At 43.2% G+C, this 21,440-nt stretch overlaps 2 protein-coding genes across 2 annotated transcripts in view; one reads left to right on the top strand and one right to left on the bottom strand.

Moving 5' to 3' along the window:
• LOC144539498 (NACHT, LRR and PYD domains-containing protein 3-like) overlaps positions 1-21,440 on the bottom strand; it is a 306,969-nt gene that overhangs the window by 88,181 nt on the left and 197,348 nt on the right. The window lies entirely within an intron of this gene.
• Positions 1-21,440, top strand: part of LOC139914934 (scavenger receptor cysteine-rich domain-containing protein DMBT1-like) — a 77,283-nt gene that overhangs the window by 14,009 nt on the left and 41,834 nt on the right. Inside the window, exons 6-8 of the mRNA XM_078284545.1 lie at positions 1,212-1,559; positions 19,145-19,428; positions 20,125-20,445. Coding sequence (XP_078140671.1) covers positions 1,212-1,559; positions 19,145-19,428; positions 20,125-20,445 — 953 coding nt within the window. The remainder of the gene's footprint in view (positions 1-1,211; positions 1,560-19,144; positions 19,429-20,124; positions 20,446-21,440) is intronic.

Below are 21,440 nucleotides of genomic sequence, written 5' to 3'. Positions count from 1 at the left end.
TGCCCCCAATTTTACATGGTCATAACACCTGCATACTGGGGCTTTAACACGCTCTCCTCAAACAGAAGCCCCTCTGATCTTTCCCTGTTCCTCCCTTTATTTTTTCCATTTATATTTTGAACATTGGCACAATGGTGTCAGTGCAAGTGGGACTTGTCAGGATTGGTTAAACTTGGGTGGCAACATCAAAATCAAGGACCAGAATGGCTCGCGCAGATTAGCATCACGTTGTTCAGTCAATAAGCCCCCCATAACTCTACTGCCCAGTTGCTTGAAAAAACCTTAGGTGTCAAACTTAAGTTTGTCCCTTTAGGCAAATAATTCCCTGAGGCCAGGAATTTCTTTAGGAGCGTTGCATGAAGCCCCTAAAATGATCTCCTCAGCTAAGGGCTTGTATTTAGCATTTTACAGTCGTTTCAGCTGTAACACTGCAGTTGAGTCCCAGGTTACCATGGCAACCGCTCCCCACGCGATCCGCAGAGGCTCAGAGATCGCTATTATTTTGAAACATTTGTAAAACTCACAACTCCCCTTACAATTTCTCGCACAGTTCGGTTATTAAGAAGAGTGACAATCACATTGTACAGCCGAACTCACTATCAGAAAAATTCAGGTGTTGACTATCAAATTTGACAGCAGTTTCGGTTTGTCCGAGTAGTGTGAACCAGAACCAGACTGGACAGCTGGTTGTTACGTGACGCAAGGCGCAACTCTCGTTACGTTACGGCCCAAATGTTGCAGTTAAAAGTTCCTGCGGTGGAAAAAGAGAATGATGTTGCTGTTGGTGGCGGTTTATTAAGTTCTTATAGATAAATTGACACCTCTGGTTACTGGTGTTACTGGTATCAAGTAAACTGAAAATACTTACTATGGTTACAGACATTATTTACAGCAGGCCTGCTAGTGTTATTGCTAGTTGTACTACTGCTACTACAAATACTACTGCTATTACTACTACTACTGCTCCTCCTGCTGCTACTGCTACTACTACTGCTGCTGCTACTACTAATATTACTACTACTATTACTACTGTGTATACTACTACTGCTACTACTTATGCAACTGTGGCTACTATTATTAATACTTCTATTGCTATACTAGCAGTGCTAGTAGCTGCAAGTGATATAATAATATTAATATCACTACTATAATTACTATTACTGCTACTACTAATAATAAGAATATTTTATTGCAGTTCCTCCTCTGGTCAGGCTGGTTAACGGCTCCTCTAGTAACCGCTGCTCCGGCAGAGTGGAGTTTTACCATGATAACCAGTGGGGGTCGGTGTGTGACGACCAGTGGGAGCTGGCCGACGCCCAGGTGGTGTGCAGGGAGCTGGGCTGTGGCAGGGCTCTGTCGGCCCCCGGTGGAGCCCACTTCGGTCGGGGAGAAGGACCCATCTGGCTGGACAACGTCACCTGTACAGGATCTGAGTCGACGCTGAGGGAGTGCAGACATGCGGGGTTGGGATCACATGACTGTGACCACAGTGAAGAGGCTGGCGTGGTGTGTGAAGGTAAAAGATTAGGGGAGGAGGGGGGGTGCAACGGTAACAAATTGTTAGTCAGTTCACTGTAAAGTTAATACAGAGACAGATGGATATGAGGCTCAACATTCACCATGTCACTGGATGGAAGTCCTTATCACTATGACACTTGCAGTGAGTGTCAAAACCTAATCTGTGAACATGCTCATACAGCCTGGCCCCTCACAGCATTTCTAACTGGTTTGAAATCAGAAACCAGTTAAACTCTGTCCCAGTTGTAATTATGACCTGGTGATGAAGTCTCCTTTAAACAGACACCTTGACCTCTGGAAATCTCATCTGTTGCTTTTCTCCACCAAGTCCTCGTTCCATTATGGAGGAAATGTTTGTTTAAGAGGACTGAAAAACACCATGTCAGCATTCCTCATTAAAAACCATTGAGTTAGTTAACGTGTAGCTAGCAGCACCAATTGGCTTTAATGAGGAATGCTACAGAAGCTAACGAGCTGGTTTACAGGTGACTGAAATACCACTGGAGAGACTATGTTCTGATAATATGAGGAGAGCGAGCTGAAGATGAGTGACAGGCAGATTCCTAAAGTCAGTTAAGCTGTGTCTCCCATCAGTAACATGTTACATGCAATTTTGAACCTTTTGTTAAAAAATTGTAGTATACAATTATATACTATAAATAATACTGTATATATGCTATAAATAAATATAATATACTATTACTGCTACTAAGATAAGATAAGGTTGCACTTTATTGATCCCGTAGGGGACATTCAGGTGCCACAGCAGCCCTTGGCGGAACAATGCCAAGTAAGTATAAGATAAGATAAGCTAAGATATATACTTATCTTATCACAGCAGCTCTTGGCAGAACAATGCCAAGGAAGTACAGGAAAGGTAATAAAATTAGTACAGAACAGGTTATAGGAAAGGTAATATAAGTAGATATAAAACGATGTGTGTAGTGCATAGTGTGCAAAGTGGTGTTGAGCAATAGTCATGTGCTATAAATTGACTCCTGTGCGAGATAGGTGCGTAATATCCACGTGCAGCATAGTCAAGCACTGTTTATATTTTTAAGTTATGTTATCTTTGACACAAAGGGAGCACTTTAGATATATACAGGTTAGTTATTTGTATGACAAATGGAACTATTTAAAATGGAGTACATTAGATATGTTTTCAGTCATCCAGGTAATGGGATCCTTTATTGATAATAGCCTATATATTGACAATATAAGAGAATACAAGAATAAAAAGACCTGATGAACGAGTATAAACTGTTCAGAAATGTATTTGCCACAGCCAGTGTTTGGGAGAAAGAGAAGAACAGTCATATGGATAAATGTAGAGCAGTCTGTGCATATATACAGAAAATTAATTGGAAATTCAGGAGAAACGTTTAAATAATGCATTACACTTTAACTAAACCTGTTAGTTTTCATCGACTAAATCTGCTGTAGATTTAGTCAACTAAAATCTTATATTTGGTCAACTAAAACTAGACTAAAACTAAAACAATTCAGATGACTAAAATACGACTAAAACTAAATGGCATTTTAGTCAAAAGATTTTAGTCATAAGACTAAAACTAAAAAACAAAGCAACAAAATTTGCTGTCAAAATTAACACTGCACATCATCAACTCCTCACTTACAACGGGTGTGTTCCCCACTGCTTTTAAGCGAGCCCGGGTTACCCCGCTGCTAAAGAAACCTACACTCAACCCATCTCAGGTTGAAAATTACAGGCCGGTTTCACTCCTCACCTTCCTTTCCAAGACTCTTGAGCGCTCAGTCTTTATTCAAGTCTCTGAATTCCTTTCTGAGAACGACCTGTATGATCCTAACCAGTCTGGCTTCAAACGCGGACACTCTACCGAGACTGCGCTCTTCTCTGTAGTGGAAACACTGCGATCAGCTAGAGCTGCCGGTCAGTCCTCTGTTCTAATGTTGCTATCGGCTGCCTTTGACACGGTTAACCACCAAATCTTCCTCTCCACACTCGCTGAGCTTGGCTTCTCAGGATCTGCTCTCTGCTGGTTTGAGTCCGACCTCTCAGGGAGATCCTTTAGAGTGTCTTGGAGAGGGGAAGTGTCTAAATCCCACTGCTTGTCCACAGGGGAACCTCAAGGGTCAGTGCTTGGACCCCTTCTCTTTTCAATATACACCACCTCACTTGGTGCACTCATTCGCTTCTCATATGGCTTCTCATACCATTTATATGCTGACGATATCCAGCTCCTCCTATCGTTCCCGCCAGAAGACCCCACAGTCGGCAAGCCTCGCTGATACCTCGGCATGGATGAAGGAACGCCACCTTCAGCTTAACCTGTCAGAGACTGAGCTCCTTGTCATCCCAGCCAGTCCCTCTGTACAACAACAGATCAGTATCCAGCTCGAATCAGCTCAGCTCATTCCCGCAAAGTCTGCCAGAAACTTGGGTGTCATGATTGATGACCAACTAACCTTTAAGGAGCATGTGGCTTCCGTTGCTCGGTCATGTGGATTTGCCCTGTACAACATCAGGAAGATCAGACCCAGCCTGTCTGAACATGCAGCACAACTCCTAGTACAGGCTCTTGTAATATCAGCCTTGACTACTGCAACTCCTTACTGGCAGGGCTCCCGGCATGTACGCTCAAACCTCTGCAGATGATCCAGAACGCGGCGTCAACCAGCCCAAAACAGCACATGTCACTCCGCTGTTCATATCCCTCCACTCACATCAAGTTCAAGTCCTTGATGCAGCGACCAAAACGGCTCCAGAACTTTCCAACGGTTCTATGCTTTTTGTGCTGAAGAAAACAATTTTTGCGGCCGAATGTTTAGTTACAATTCGATTGAGCTAGCAGACTTGTGTTTTGTGTAAAAGATTTGGGAACTGAACTCTATCTCTCTGTCTGTCTCTCTCTCTGTCTGTTTGTCTGTCTGTCTCTCTCTCTAAGAAGTCAAATATTATACATATTAAAATATTAGAATAGTGCATATTGTACAACAACTCCTATCTGTTCATGTTCATTCAGATAGCTTGGAAATATATACAGGCAATATTAATAATAAAATAAGTTTATAGTAGCAGAGAGAGCAGGGAATATTTATTTCAATTTAGGGTCGTAGGTTTCTCTTGTCATTGGACTCTATTTCCATGAGATTGCAGAGCTGCAGAGCCTCTGGTCTTTGGTTTTCCTTTTTTTTTCTTTCAAACCTGGAAACCCAAAGACCAAACCTGGAAGGTTTTTTTTTCAATTTCCAAGTTATGGTCCCCAAGTCTATATTTCCTAAGAATGTTTCTTTCTTTAACTTCATGAATGCTAAGGTATTTGGCCAATTTCATTTCTCTGTTAAGTGTGTGATAGCACTGAAGTTTATTCTAGTTTTTAATTACGTTATTCCAATTATCTGTGTAGCGCTGTTTTAAGTGGGGGTCAAGGCACTTTATCGTGTCTCTTGGTGTGTGTTGGTCTCTTGGCTGTGTGTGTGTGTGTGTGTGTGTGTGTGAGAGTGAGTGAGTGAAAAAAAAAAATTCCTTTGCTTGCAATTTTTCCCAATTCCCACAATTTTACCGCAAAAAGACCACATAAAACCTCGCAAATTGTATCGCAGTTTTTGAGAAAAGCCACAGCAAAGTCAAGCATTTTTGGCCGCAATAATCACAAAAAAACTTGAAAATCTCGAAATCCTGGAGGGACTGAATAACATGCTTGCTTGGTATCGCTGAAAACTAGAAATTCCGAGCTTTCCAATGACCCTGAACGCACCACGATTGGAACGATATAACGTCTGCTATTTCCAGGGAAATGTAGCAGTCAAACTTAACATTTTACAGTCACTGACAAAAATCTATGTTCTTGCCAAAATATTTCACCAAGGCTTATGTTATTTTCGCCAAAAACGGCAGAGTTTAGTTACTCACGTTTCTACCGTAAGTTTGAGACTGTTTCTGACTCGATCTGAAGCGATCTTCTGGGGATTTTCACTAGCCATTTCAGTCCAGACAGACTGGAGCTCTATGGTGGGAGCTCTGGCTCTTCGTCGCCATCTGGTGGCTGTATCGAAGTACTAACGTATTAAGTATTAACATTAAGTGGTATTAAAAACAGAGAGGTTTGATTCAGTTAAGCACTAAATAAGTCAGCTGCGCTCCCATTTTCTTGATATTCCGAAATTAATTCAATGTAGCCCGCTAGTGGCTTTGATGTGATGTGATGCTGGCGCGCGCATGCGCGCAACCAATCCAAGCTACAAGAACTGCTGCAGTTCTAAGAGACCACTGACGCTTTTAAAGCAACCTCGAGATTTTGACAGTAGCAGGGCACAAATGCCATGGTGGCTGTAGGGGCGTACGGGCATCACGGCCAGAGCGAGGGGCAACGTCGTGGCCGCCGTGAAATTCCTACCCTGCTTGTAAGAGAACGTGACTCATGTCATCTAAACTGCTCAGTACATGAAATGGTTGATGCTTTCAATAACAATCTGAGTAATACGCTGAACAAAGTGGCCCCACTCAAGGTCAAAAAGAGGTTAAGTGGCAAAATATCACCATGGATAAATAGCTCAAGAGAACATGTAGAGCAGCAGAAAGGAAGTGGAGAAAATCTGGACTTGAGGTCCATCGTAACATTTATAAAGAATCCTTAACTGCATATAACAATGCTGTACGTGCTGCAAGAAAAGCCCATTTCTCAAAGATCATTACAGAGAGCGGGAGTGATCCTAGTAGATCCTAGTTTTCCACCATTGACCAACTGCTGAATCCTGCCCCTGTCTCTGACATTTTAAGCCAAGCCTCTGATGCAAAATGTGAGAAATTTGCTAACTTCTTTAAAAACAAAATCACAACTATCAGGGCTAGTATTGCTTCAGGTGCTGGTAATTTCAATAACCAACCTTGTAAAAGGCAAAAATACATGAGGGCATTTACTACTACTTTACTTTATTTCTGTTACAGAACTTAATAAGATTGTAATAGAGTAAATATTCCACCTGCTCACTTGACCCTATCCCCACTACATTTTTTAAGAGGGTTTTCAATTTCAATTTCAATTCACCCCACCCGCTGCCACGTCCGCCGCAGATCCTTCATGTGAACACGATAACTTGAACAGTTTTTATATGAATCTTTTCAAATTTGGTATGGGCATTGATGACCCCTAGAGGAAGAACTCTATTGATTTTGATGTGTTTATGATTATTATAACTATTATTAATTAACTGATTAAATTCATGTCCATGCTATTTGGACCCATATCTCACCAATGGTGCATTATATTGTATTGAAATTTGTCAAGAGAATTGTTCAGGCAATTATGGAGATTTGTGTAAAGTTTGCACTTTCTGTGATTATCTATATAATTTAATTAATTTGTTAATATAATTTATTAATATAAATGAATTAATACATTTTTGTACTGGTACTTTTTTTAAAATTATTATTATTGTTTTTCTCTTTGGGTTTTCTGTGAGATGGTAAATGCTAGAGCCATGAAATGTTTCACCATGGTCTAGTATGGCTTCAGTTAGACCCACAAGAAATATGACCCCCATCGGCCTGATAGCTTGGGGCCTGATGGCTCAAAAGCCGAATATGACAAAACTGACAGTAATCTTAATGCAAACTTCCACGTTTCAGCTCTGGCTGCTGTACTGGCATGAGCCCAGCCATCGCCGCTAGCGGCTATATTTAATTAGTTACATGTATTATTGAGTGTTAAAAAAATGGTTAAGGTACATACCCTTTATTATTGGCTAGATAATCCCTAGAGGTGTTTAGGAGTAATAATAATATAATTAACTGCTTAACTTTATTAATTTGTGATATAAAAATAGTTACGGCATGCAAGCATTATTATTATGAAGATTAGCCCGGAAGGAAAAATTGCATTATTTGGCAAAATAAAAATAGTTGGGACATACAACCAATATAATTGGGAAGATTAACCCTGGAGTCTTATTGTGTAATTATTGAATGGCTTTTTATTACTTGGGGCCTTCAAGGATCGGGGAATTTCGGGGCTATACCCTTGCTGTCGGCCGTGACAGCATCCTAGTTTGAGACTGGGGTTTTTCCTGATGCCTTTAAAGGTCCCATATTGTGGAAAACGGGATTTCCCTTGCCTCTTTGATTATAAAGGAGTTGGATGTGCTATCTAAATGTTGTGAAAGTATCAAAACAGTTGCCAACTAAATCCACACAATCCATATTAGGAAACCGAGCCTCTAAACGAGCCGTTTGGACTTCCGTAACTTTGTGGAATCACAAATGTTCGCTCATTATCATTTTTATAAGAAATAATAGACTAACAAAATCTTGTTTTCAAAGCGGTTGAGCGGTTCTCATTGTGTATTTACCAGAGAGTTTTCCCTACCTGTCGCTTCCAGTCTGTGGTGTCTCACTTTTCCAATCAAAACAGAGGGTCATTAATATTATTGAGCCTTAAAGACACAGCGACAGAAACAGCCTGTTCTTGGTAAGGCTCAGAGAGATGCTGGAAAATGAATGTGTAAAAATGGATTGAGAGTGTTTTTGGTACATGACACCACACACAGCTTTGAATGGACCTCAAGACATAAAATAAAACACTGGAAATGGAGAATATGGGACCTTTAAAACTGCTGTTGAAGAAATCACATTTGGACTGTGGGGTCCTAAGTAACTACAGGCCCATATCAAAGCTTCCCTTTTTAAGTAAGGTACTTGAAAAAGTGGTTTCTAACCAAATTAACAACTTTTTAAATGAAAACAACATTCTTTTTCATGTCAAGTTTCATGTCAGGTTTCAGAGCCAACCACAGCACAGAAACTGCTCTCACCAAAATAGTCAATGATTTGAGACTTAGCACTAATGCCAACAAGGCCTCAATTCTGGTTCTTTTGGACTTGAGTGCAGCATTTGACACCATTGACCACAATATTCTCATAGATCGTTATCTTGTAATCGTTGGTCTCTTTGAATGTTTCCTAAACTGGTTCAGAACTTACATTACAGGGAGGAAATTTATCATATATCTTGGAGATCATGTATCAAAGAAACATGATCTAACTTCTGGTGTTGCAGAAGGAAGCTGTCTTGATCCCCTGCTTTTCTCACTATACATGCTTCTATTAGGTGATATTATCAGAGAACATCATGTCAATTTCCATAGCTATGCTGATGATCCACAACTATATATTTCTGTAGAGCCAAATCACGCAGATGCTTCAAAGGGCAACTTCAGTATTTTTCAACCTGGACCCTATTTTCCCAACGTTTTGTGTCCAAGTGACTAAAGGGGACAACAATTTTTGAAATTGGTCCAGTATTGAGCGAGATCGCGTCAGCTGGCAGCCGCGAAACGAGCTGCAGTGTAATCCGACGGGGCAAATCGCACCGTCAATGTATGTACAAAAGGGTGATTAGGTGACGGACGTTGTAATGACTTTCCTAATGTTGTTCTATAATTAGTTGTAATGTTAATCGCCATTTAATCAATTCCTGTGTTTATTGGCTGATACATGAGTCAATCATTCCAATGACCAATAGGAATGCCCCTTTACTACTCCACCCTATTCAGTAGTCTAATTCAGCCAGTTCTTCACAAGATTACACGGAGTGGATTGTTCCTACCTACAGTACCTTTCTTTATAGTGAATAGTACAAGTTCAGGGTGTTCCTTAGTTCCTTTTTCTCCTTCAAGTGTGAGTCCTTGAAAACTAAACCACACGCATAAAAAATACCTGTACACCCTGAACCTGAATAAACCCTTTCAAAGGAATTCCTGTCTACCGTGTCCTAACAGACACCCCGCAGTGATAGTCAAACTCCTGATTCCTGAACTAGCTTATCCACCTTATCCTACAAAATGGTCTTTTGAGCCGGATGGTGACTATTCCTGCGGATTATGGAGCCAACACCCACAGAAGCTGCATCCCCTAGACGTTCCCAGCGCCAGAGTATTCTTCCAGCCTACCTGGAGGACTATCTGACCGAGCCTAGCCGGCATACCAGGCAAGAGTTACAGGAGGGAGGGGTTAGGATGACCACCCGCTCAAGTCTTCATTCCCCTCACTCTTCTGCATCTAATAGTCCTGCTCGTTCATGCCAATCCAGGAGAGAGAGTAAGGATGACCTGATTCATGCCCTATTAGCGACTGTAAGACAGCAAAGTGATACCAATCAAATGCTTGCTGAAACCGCAAAGAAGCAGATGGAGCAGCTAGAGCAACAGAGAGCCCTGCTAAGTACATCTACCTTACGTCAACCTGGGCCCAAGGGTACACCAGTCTCTCAGGATTGTGGACTACAACCCCACCTACTGGCCGCTCCGTTGCCACACCTCACCAAGCACAAGAACAGTCCAAACAGTCTCTGATTGGTGTCTTCCCAGCATATCCTAGCCTCCTATCCTATGCTGCTGGTCAGCACGTCCTACCACCACTGCCTCATATTGGTCCTCCTCCAGCTGTCTCTTCATACCCAGAAGTCAGAACTCAGAGATACGGAAAAATAGAAAGCCCCTCATTTCCTAATCTGACGAAGGAGGATGAGACTCAGTATATGATGCTAAGGATGGCTTTTGTGAATTTGATACACCCGGACGAATCAGAGCATTACAAGTACCATCTGTTGCTGGATCATCTTAAAGTGGATGCTGCAAGCCCCCAGGAGTACAGGATTTGATTGATAGATTCATGTCTAAGCTTACTCTACCTAAGCTAACAGACGAACAAAAACAAGGCCTAAACGAACCAATTATGATGCAGGAGGTTTTGGAGGCACTGCAGATCCTACAGTCGGGGAAGGCCCCAGGCCCTGACGGCCTTAGCTGTGAGTTTTATAAAGAATTTAAGTCAGAACTTATGGGTCCTTTTCTGGAGATGATAAATGAATCATTTGATGGGGGCTCCCTGCCTAGATCCCTCACTGAAGCCAATATTAGCCTCATACTTAAAAACGGGAAGGCGGCTGATGAATGCCCATCGTATCGCCCCATTAGCCTCTTAAATGTTGATTTTAAAATACTATCGAAAATTTTAGCACGACGCCTTGAGAAGGTTCTCCCCTCCATTATTAATATAGACCAGACAGGATTTGTTATTGGTACGAATTCTTGTAACAATGTGAGAAGGCTGTTAAATGTAATTCATTTATCACGTTAGCAAAAATTGGCCAGTGTGGTGATAAGTCTAGATGCAGAAAAGGCCTTCGACAGAGTCGAATTTCCTCTTTTCTGCTCTAAGTACTTTTGGGCTTGGAGACACATTCTGCAGTTGGGTTAAGTTATTATATAACAGACCACTTGCTGCTGTTCAGATCAATGGCCAATCCTCTTCTTACTTCCCCTTGGGCAGGGGGACTAGACAGGGGTGCCCGTTATCCCCACTGCTGTTCGCAATAGTCATCGAGCCCCTTGCGGAAGCTATAAGGAACAGCCCAGATATCACTGGAATCTCTGTTGGTGAAAAAGATCATAAGATAGCCTTATATGCCGATGATGTCTTACTTTTTATAACTAACCCAAAGACATCTATACCAGCTGTTATGGAGGTAATAAATCAATTTAGTGAATTCTCAGGGTATAAAATTAATTTCTCAAAGTATGAAGTCATACGATTAGGCAATCCTTATCGCCCCGCCCCATCTCCATTTAAATGGTCACCTAAAGGTTTTACTTACCTGGGGATCTCGATTACGCCATCACTAGAAGCAATGTACAAGGCCAATTTTGAACCTCTTCTAAAACGTATTAGTGACGACTTAGACAGGTGGATATCTCTACCATTGTCTATGCTGGGTAGGATTGCCTTACTTAAAATGAATATTATAATATAAGTTATAGACACTGTGTGTGGTCATGTATTCATATTGAGGAGTACTGGGGTAAAATTGTTGGTAAACTTAACCTGATTTTTAATGTCCACCTTGACGCTGAACCTCAGGCTTTGCTCCTCGGTGCACCCAGTCCTCATATTAAAGGCTCTCATCAAAGAAGGCTGTTCAGTATTCTTACATTTGCTGCACGGAAAAATATATTGTTTAGATGGATTGATAGTACACCACCTACAATTGTGGGATGGCATAAACTGATATTTCAGCTAATACATATGGAATATCTAACATACAGATTTAAATGTAAAATGGGCGATTTTTTTAAGATTTGGACATCCTTCTTTAAATATGCTGGTAAAAGACTTACAAATACTGTGTTAAAGGGAATGATAGATTGCAGTACTGAAAATTGGCAAAGTGACATTTTTGGGTCATAAGGTGGTATATTTATTTACTTGTTGATTGATTTTTATTTATTCATTTCTGTGCTTTGTTTCCTGAGTTTTCTTAACATTTTAAATCTTTTAATTTATTTACTTTATTTAATTATAATTTGTTCTCCTTTTTTATTTTATTTTATTTTTTTTCCTCCAGATGTTTAGTTGTTGCATCACTGTCGATTGTAATAGACTGAGCGTTTCCTTATACTTATACATGCATAGATGCTATGACATTTTTCACAACATATTTATGTGATTGTGTGCAATCATTTCTTCTATATTACGTGCTATATGTGTCATGTATCAGTGATCTAAGTTAGATGTTTAGTTCTTGTGGCCACTGTGTATTGTTGTATTGTTGAATTTGTCCGTTTTGTGTTTAAAAGCATAATAAAAATACTGTAAAAAAAAAAAAGAAAAAAAAAAGTGGATGCTGCACGACGCCTGGCTCTAGCATACTCCAGTGCTCCTAATCCTTTCACCTGTGCGCTTCGAGCCCTGGATGAGAGATATAGACAGCCTTGGCAGCTAGCCCAGAAGGGGATTAAGGCTATAATGGACCTGCCCAATATCCGCCAGGGAGATGGTGTAGCTTTTGATAATTTTGCTCTTCGGATTCATTCACTGGTTGGACTGCTTCAAACCCTTGGTCGTGAAGGTGACGCTGAGCTCTCCTGTGGGTCACATGTAGAACGCCTGCTGGCGAAACTCCCTGCTGAGCATTACCAGCAATTTAAGAGGTATATAATCATGTTAAAGCCGTATGCCATATCCTATAACCTCGTAGATTTCTCCACCTGGCTGCAACAGGAAGTCTGATGTGAGCCACATAGAGAGCGCCCTCTGCCCAGCCAGAAAGACAGATTCAGAAATTCCAAGTCCATGGGTGGTACTACCATAGTGTTACATGGTAGGGAGGAGAAACCCAGTCAGGTCAACCCTGCGCTTACTGCTACACCTGCTTCGGCCCCTAAGAAGCTTCGTAAGAGCTACTGCCCCTACTGTCAGAAGACAGATCACTTCTTAACTCAGTGCGATGAGTTTCAGAAACTCACAAAAGAGCAAGTGGTACAGTGGATTAAAACCAACAGACGTTGCTGGAGATGCTGCCGATCTCACCAAGCTGCGCAATGTGACCTGAAGAAGCCCTGCTCACTCTGCAATGGTAAGCACCTTAGAGCCCTACACAAGGTCAACCAACGACCACCCGAGATCACCTCACAGTTATCCAATGCAGCACATACCTCTGGGTTAATCCAGCCCTCAGCTCAGACCTCTTCACAAGAGGAACCTCCTGCTAGAGTCTACTACCTAGACAGAGCAACCACTGGGGGTCGGGTCCTGCTGAAGGTCAGTAAAGTCATCCTTCACAATGGAAATCACTCACTTGAGACATATGCTGTCTTGGATGATGGATCAGAGAGGACTATCCTTCTACCAGCAGCTACCAAAGAGCTCCAACTCCAGGGCAACCAGGAGGACCTAAAACTGAGAACAGTTCAGCATGGGACTTCCATCCTAACTGGATCGTCTTTGTCCTTCCAGATTTCTCCTACTGAGAACCCCAGAAAGAAATATAAGATAAATCATGCCTTCACTGCAGATGGATTGACTTTGTCTGATCATTCTCACCCAGTAGCTGCCTTTCAGAAAAGATATAGACACCTACGAGGTCTCCCCTTGCAACACCTTGAAAGCGCTCACCCTCTTCTCCTTATTGGGGCAGATAATACCCACCTTATTACCCCTGTTGAGCCAATTCGCAGAGGTCCTCCTGGTGGTCCTGCAGCTATAAAGACAAGACTGGGATGGACGCTTCAAGGCCCAGCCAGCGACATTCAAGACAACCTAGCTACCACACACTGCTTCCACCTAAGTTTCAGTTCACCCTCTACTGAATTGTTGCGGAATGTTGAGAGGTTGTGGCAGCTCGATGCACTACCACATCGCAACGAGAAGGTCATCACCAGGTCTAAGCAGGATCACGAAGCCATGTCCCTCCTAGATGCCAAGACCTGCAGAGTGACAGTAGATGGAGTAGCACGCTATGCTACCCCTCTCCTTCGTGTCAAAAATGGTCCCCAACTAAAGGCCCCTAAAGAAGCAGTAATGGCTAGGCTCTGCAGCACAGAAGCCAAACTAGCTAAGAGTCCTGATCAAGCCGCCGCCTACATCGCAGAGATCCAAAAGCTAGAAACCTCTGGTTACGCCATCAAGTTAGCACCTGGATCCGAAGAAGATGCCAAAGAGATGTGGTACATACCACATCATATGGTACAACACAATGGCAAGAACCGTGTTGTATTTGATTGTTCATTTCAGTGTAAGGGCCAGTGTTTGAATGAGCTCCTACTACCCGGACCTACCTTAAGCTCCTCCCTCCTAGGAGTCCTATTGTGCTTCCGAGACAGCCAGTAGGCATCAGTGGTGACATCAAGGGGATGTTCCACCAGGTCCGTCTCTTGCTGGAAGACAAACCTCTCCTGCGTTTTCTCTGGCGAGACCTCAAGAAAGAACAGTACCCCAGCATATATGAGTGGCAGGTACTCCCCTTCGGGACGACTTGCAGCCCATGTTGTGCTACCTATGCAGTACAGAAGCATGTCATAGACAATAGTCAACCAGATGAGGATGTCCGCTTCTCAGTAGAGAGGTGTTTCTATGTGGACAATTGCTTGCAGAGCTTCCCAACTGCTGATGCTGCACGCCACCTCCTAGACAAGCTAAGGGCCCTACTTGCTACAGGTGGCTTCGACCTTAGACAGTGGGCCAGCAACGTACCCACAGTGATCAACCACCTACCTAAGGAAGCCAGGTCAGACAGCAGCGAGTTGTGGCTCTCGCAGAACAAGACAGACCCTCAAGAGCTAACTCTTGGTCTATGCTGGCATTGTGAATCAGACACCCTGAGCTATCAGCATCGTCCTGTTTTTTATGACCAATCCACTGTGCGCAACATTTACCGGGTGCAGTTACAAAGCTCCTCATCCAGCACATTGATGAGAAGTTGTGCCATCCAGGCCCAGAGAGGGTCTTCACTGAAATGAGGAGGAAGTACTGGGTGCTGCATGGAAGGCAAGCTGTTCACCACTACCAGCATGGCTGCCGTAGCTGCAGGCAATGGCGGGCCAAGGCAACTGTACCTAGGATGGCAGACTTGCCGTCTGCTCATCTCCGTCTTCACAACCCGGCCTTCTATTCTGCAGGAGTAGATTGTTTCGGACCCTACTCCGTGAAACTAGGCCGAAAAACAGAGAAGAGGTGGGGCATTATTTTTAAATGCCTCACCACCAGAGCAGTGTATCTGGATCTCCTTGGCAGCATGGATACAGACGCATTCCTAATGTCGCTACGGCGGTTCATTGCTAGAAGAGGAAAGCCATTCGAGCTCATTTCAGATCAGGGCACAAATTTTAAAGGAGGAGAAAGGGAGTTACTTGAAACCTTCTCCAACCTGGCCCCTGGTTTACAAACAGAACTTGCTAAGCATCAGATCCACTTCCAATTCAACCCGCCAAACACACCGCACTTTGGCAGCGCTTGGGAAAGAGAGATCTGGACCCTCAAGAATGCCCTACATGTGACTCTGGGTGCCCAATCAGTGAGTGAAGAGGTGCTAAGGACTGTACTGGTGGAAATTGAGGGTGTTCTCAATTCAAAGCCACTCGGGTACACTTCCGCTGACATCTCCGACCCAGACCCCATCACTCCAAATATTCTCCTAATGGGGCGGCCAGACCCTTCCCTACCACAAGTGGTGTATGCAGACACAGAGTTACTTAGCCGGCGTCGATGGCGACAGTCAGGTCCTCGCGGATCAATTCTCCAGTTTATGAAGGACTACCTGCCATCCCTACAGTCTAGGCAGAAATGGCAGAAAGACACTCCAAACCTGACCGTTGACAGCATTGTGATGATTGTGAACCCCCAACTGCCCAGGGCTCTGTGGCCTGTTGATAAGGTTGCTTGAGTTCACCTTGGCAGCGATGGCCGTATTAGAGTGGCAGATGTGAAGACAAAGGACAGAACCTACACCCGGCCCATCGCACGTCTTATTGAACTGCCTCCCATCCCAGCAGATACAAGCATCTCCCCTTCTGTACCCTAGAGTAATCACCCTTCCTCATGGACAAATTTATCCTAAATTTGAGGGCGGCTGTACAAAAGGGTGATTAGGTCACGGACGTTGTAATGACTTTACTAATGTTGCTCTATAATTAGTTGTAATGTTAATCGCCATTTAATCAATTCCTGTGTTTATTGGCTGATACATGAGTCAATCATTCCAATGACCAATAGGAATGCCCCTTTACTACTCCACCCTATTCAGTAGTCTAATTCAGCCATTTCTTTACAAGATTACACGGAGTGGATTGTTCCTACCTACAGTACCTTTCTTTATAGTGAATAGTACAAGTTCAGGGTGTTCCTTAGTTCCTTTTTCTCCTTCAAGTGTGAGTCCTTGAAAACTAAACCACACGCATAAAAAATACCTGTACACCCTGAACCTGAATAAACCCTTTCAAAGGAATTCCTGTCTACCGTGTCCTGACAGACACCCCGCAGTGATAGTCAAACTCCTGATTCCTGAACTGGCTTATCCACCTTATCCTACAATGTACGTCCAATAAAAGTCCTTGTTTTTGCCACTGGCAGGCTCAGATTGTTATTATAAGTGTCTGACAACATTATGGAATAGACCCTACAGAGAAATGAAACGTTTTTCTTTACCTTTCACTTGATCCGGTCTGTTTGTTATTGTGTGTAACCAAGTCAATCTCCTATTATAATCTATATATAATGATATATTTATTTAGCCTATTATACTTATTTATTTAGACAGTCTGTATGACTTCCACCTACTCGGCCCATTACTGTCTTCTCTGGTGCTGCTGGATAAAGCCGCGTCGTCCTCATCCTCCTTCCCCGCCTTGAGAGGCTCTGACCCCGGCCTCTGTTCACTCCTCTCCCCGCTGTCACAGTCTCTCCACCTGGACCGGTTCGCCTCGTGTGCCCGGCGGCTCCCCGGTGTGCTCTCCGTTTCTGGACCCCCTCCCTCAGTCGTCTCGAAGAACGGGTCGAAACCCAGCGGTAAGATCCCGTTCAGCCCCACCGGGGAGAGGAGTGGGGAGGGCGGCTTGGGCGCAGAGGGGCTGCCGTGGAAAGTCCGAAGGGCTCCGGCAAACGCTTGGGCATGATAACGTGGACCGGGAGCGCCATAAACCGCGCCGCCATACAGAAAACAATCGTTATTGGGGTTGAAGATCCGCTCTGATGAGGGTGGGAGAGTCGGGTCCCCGTGAAAAACTTCCTCCGGGGTGTAGAAGCAGGACGGCGGCGGGGAGGCAACGGGACGGCTCGCCTGGTAAAGGGAATTTCCCCGTGGAGGACACTGCTGCCGGGGCTCGGGGTAAATAACAGTAGCCTCGGTAGTCCGGTAATCTCCCCGCTGGATGGCCGTTATGGTCCCTGAAAGTTGTGTCGTGGTTTTGTCTAGAGAGTTGGACCAACTTGTTGGCCCCAGTCTCGTTTAAAAACGGTGAATTAACGGAGCCAAATTCAGACTTGGACACATAGTAGGTGCAGCTTGGTAAATAGATGGTGCATTGTAGTTTACTCTTTCTATAGGCTGGTGTGTTGTGTTTTTTAAGTTTATTGTGAAATAGGCTATAAGCTTATAAGACTTGGTTACACACAACAACAAACAGACCGGATCAAGCGAAAGGTAAAGAAAAATGTTTCATTTCTCTGTAGGGTCCTTTCCATAATGTTGTCAGACACTTATAATAACAATCTGAGCCTGTCAGTGGCAACAAGAACTTTTAGTGGACGTACACTGACGGTGTGATTTGCCCCGTCGGATTACATTGCAGCTCGTTTCGCGGCTGCCAGCTGACACAATCTCGCTCAATACTGGACCAATTTCAAAAATTGTTGTCCCCTTTAGTCACTTAGACACAAAAAGTTGGGAAAATAGGGTCCAGGTTGAAAAATACCGAAGTTACCCTTTAAGCTCCCTCACTACTTGTCTATTGGCTATCAATGATCGGATGAGTACACATTTCTTAAAACTAAATGAAGATAAGACAGAAATACTTTTAGTCGGCCACAAAGCCAAAAGAGAAGAACTCTCCATAAGACTTGGGAACCTGAATCCCTCGATCAAATCAGAAGTAACAAGCCTGGGTTTTATCTTAGATTCTGATCTAAGTTTTAATTCCCATATAAACAAGGTGACCAGAACAGCATTCTTTCATCTTAGAAATATTGCCAAGGTTCGGCTCTTCCTAACCCAGAAAGATGCAGAAAAGCGAACTCACACGTTTGTTACAAGCAGACTGGACTACTGCAATGCCCTTTTTACCAGCCTCCCAAAAAAGTCTAGAGAGGCTTCAGCTTATCCAAAACTCTGCAGCTAGACTTTTAACAAAAACAAGGAAGCGAGAGCATATCACTCCGGTTTTAGCTGCATTGCACTGGCTCCCAGTGTCCTTTAGAATCGATTTTAAAGTTCTTTTACTTGTATACAACGCTCTTAATGGCTTAGGACGGGCCTACATTACAGAAGCCCTGCTGTTCTATATTCCATCAGGAGCCCTCAAGTCTTCTACTACTGGTTTGTTTGAAGTACAAAACCCCACTCAAAAGAAGACTGGGGATGCAGCCTTTTTTAACTATGCTCCTAAACTGTGGAACACTCTGCCAAAGAATATTAGAAGCGGGCTCTGTAAGCATTTTCAAACGACTGCTAAAAACTTATCTTTTCAGCTTAGCTTTTAGTCGGCTTTCATTTTAATTTGATTGTGTTCTTTTATCTTTCTATTTTACTTGATTTGATTATTTTAATGCAATGCATTTTGCTTTTTATATGAATTTAATCTTTTTATCTGTTTTTTCTCTGCCTTCTATCGATGTAAAGCACTTTGAGCTGCATGTTGTGTAGGAAAGGTGCTATACAAATAAAGATTATTATTATTATTATTCTTGCTTCTGCTAATTCAAATACTATTACTGCTACTACTACTACTGCTGCTACTACTACTACCACTACTACTACTACTGCTGCTACTACTGCTGCTGCTGCTGCTGCTGCTGCTGCTACTACTACTACTACTACTACTACTACTACTACTACTACTACTACTACTACTACTACTACTACTACTACTACTACTACTACTAATAATAATAATAATAATAAAACTACTAACCTACTGCTGCTACTGATACTACTTATGCAAGTATTGCTACTTAATACAAATTAATACTACTATTACAATTCTAGCAGTGTTAGCAGCTGTAAATTATATGATAATATTAATACCACTTCTACTACTACTACTATTATTATTTTATTGCAGTGGCCCCTCTGGTCAGGCTGGTTGGCGGCTCCTCCAGTGACCCGTGCTCCGGCAGAGTGGAGTTTTACCATGATAACCAGTGGGGGTCGGTGTGTGACGACCAGTGGGAGCTGGCCGACGCCCAGGTGGTGTGCAGGGAGCTGGGCTGTGGCAGGGCTCTGTCAGCCCCTGGCAGAGCCCACTTCGGTTGGGGAGAAGGACCCATCTGGCTGGACAATGTCAACTGTACAGGATCTGAGTCGACGCTGAGGGAGTGCAGACATGAGGGGTTGGGATCACATGACTGTAGCCACAGTGAAGACGCTGGCGTGGTGTGTGAAGGTAAAACACAAACTCAGGCTCAGGTGAACGTATCGGCATTTTATTCTGGAGATGTTTTAGTGACTAATAATGAAATAACTGCTGGATAATTTCATCACATAACTCATGCATGTTTTATGGCAAGTGACTCGTGCGTTGAATGGCATGTTGCGACTATGCCAGTTTATTACTCCAGGGGCTTGTTTTATCAATCGGATCAGATTATAACGTTCACTGTCACCAATATCCGATCCAGCATTTTAGGCCAATATCGACCCGATACCGACTTAGCGGATCGGTCCCTAGGAGTGAGTATAACCCTAGACATCCCATGTGTAGCTTGCTTCTCTTAACACTACCCGTGACAGCTAATGCTACTACTACTACTAATATTACTATTACTACTACTACTGCTAATAGAACTACTCCTACTTCTACTGCTGCTACTACTGCTACTGCTATTACTACTGCTACTCCTATTAGTACTGCGACTGCTACTGCCACTACTAATGAAACTACTAACCTACTAGTACTATTACTTCTTATGCTACTGCTTCTACTGCTATTACTTATGCAACTACTGAAACTATTATTAACACTACTATTACTATTCTAGCAGTGCTAGTAGCTGCAAGTGATATAATAATATTAACACCACCACTACAATTATTATACTACTACTGCGGCTACTAATAATAATATCTTATTTTATTGTAGTTGCCCCTCTGGTCAGGCTGGTTAACGGCTCCTCCAATGACCCCTGCTCCGGCAGAGTGGAGTTTTACCATGATAACCAGTGGGGGTCGGTGTGTGACGACCGGTGGGGGCTGGCCGACGCCCAGGTGGTGTGCAGGGAGCTGGGCTGTGGCAGGGCTCTGTCGGCCCCCGGTAGAGCCCACTTCGGTCGGGGAGAAGGACCCATCTGGCTGGACAACGTTCGCTGTACAAGATCTGAGTCGACGCTGAGGGAGTGCAGACATGAGGGGTTGGGATCACATGACTGTGACCACAGTGAAGACGCTGGCGTGGTGTGTGAAGGTAAAACACAAACTCAGGCTCAGGTGAACGTTTCTGCATTTTAGTCCAGAGATGTTTTAGTGACTGATAATTAAGTAACTACTGTATAATTTAGCTAAAGGTTGGCTAATGGTTAGGTTTCGGCAAGTAAAACAACATTGGTTAAGGTCTTTGTTAAGGTTAGGCAACTAAAACAATTCGGTTAAGGTTAGGGAATGGCTTTGGTCATGGTTAAGTAACAAAAACTTTGCGTAAAAATTCATACATCCATTCATACATAGAAAGCAACTCAAAGTGCTTTACATAAAATAAATGGATTAAAACAATTACAAGCATAAGAAACAAAATCAAGAATACAAGCAAAAACAAGCACAGATCCTGTATAGACCCACTGCGCGTGTGTTCAATTCAATTCTGTTAGGGACTCACGCAGAACTCAAGGGCAGAGGCAGAAGTAAGGTTTACAGTCTTTAATGGAGACAGGCAGGCTCACAATCCAGTAAACAGGCAAAAAGGTCAAAATACGGTAAGGCAGTCAAACAAGTAAAGGTACCCGGAAAACTAGAGACTACAAGGCAGTCAGGAAAACAGGCAGATATCAAAAACTGGCAGACAAGAAAACAAGCAGAACAGAAAGGCAGGATACAGAGTAGTGACTGAGCAGCTAGAACGATCTGGCAGAGAACAAAGGGAAACTGACTGATATAAATACTACGGAGGGAATGAGGTGCAACTGGGCGGAGACAGGTGATGCAGGAGGCGGGATGGTGAGTAGGCAGACAACAACCGGAGCATGAACTGGAATTAGACTGGGATCTGAAAGGCACACAACATAAAACACAGAAAAGAAACAAGAGGGAAGGGGTAGTGGAAAACAAAACCAAGACGGACAACACACAGAGAGAAAGAGCTCAAAGAGATGAGCTGGCTGTATTCCTGACAAATTGAATTCTATGCACCATGACACGGTTATTGGTTAAATTACCAAATTCCACTAACATTACTTAAATACCGCA

Source organism: Centroberyx gerrardi, chromosome 7 (genome assembly GCF_048128805.1).
Source record: "Centroberyx gerrardi isolate f3 chromosome 7, fCenGer3.hap1.cur.20231027, whole genome shotgun sequence".
NCBI classification, from domain to species: Eukaryota; Metazoa; Chordata; class Actinopteri; order Beryciformes; family Berycidae; genus Centroberyx; species Centroberyx gerrardi.
This window is presented reverse-complemented; position numbering and strand designations above follow the sequence as displayed.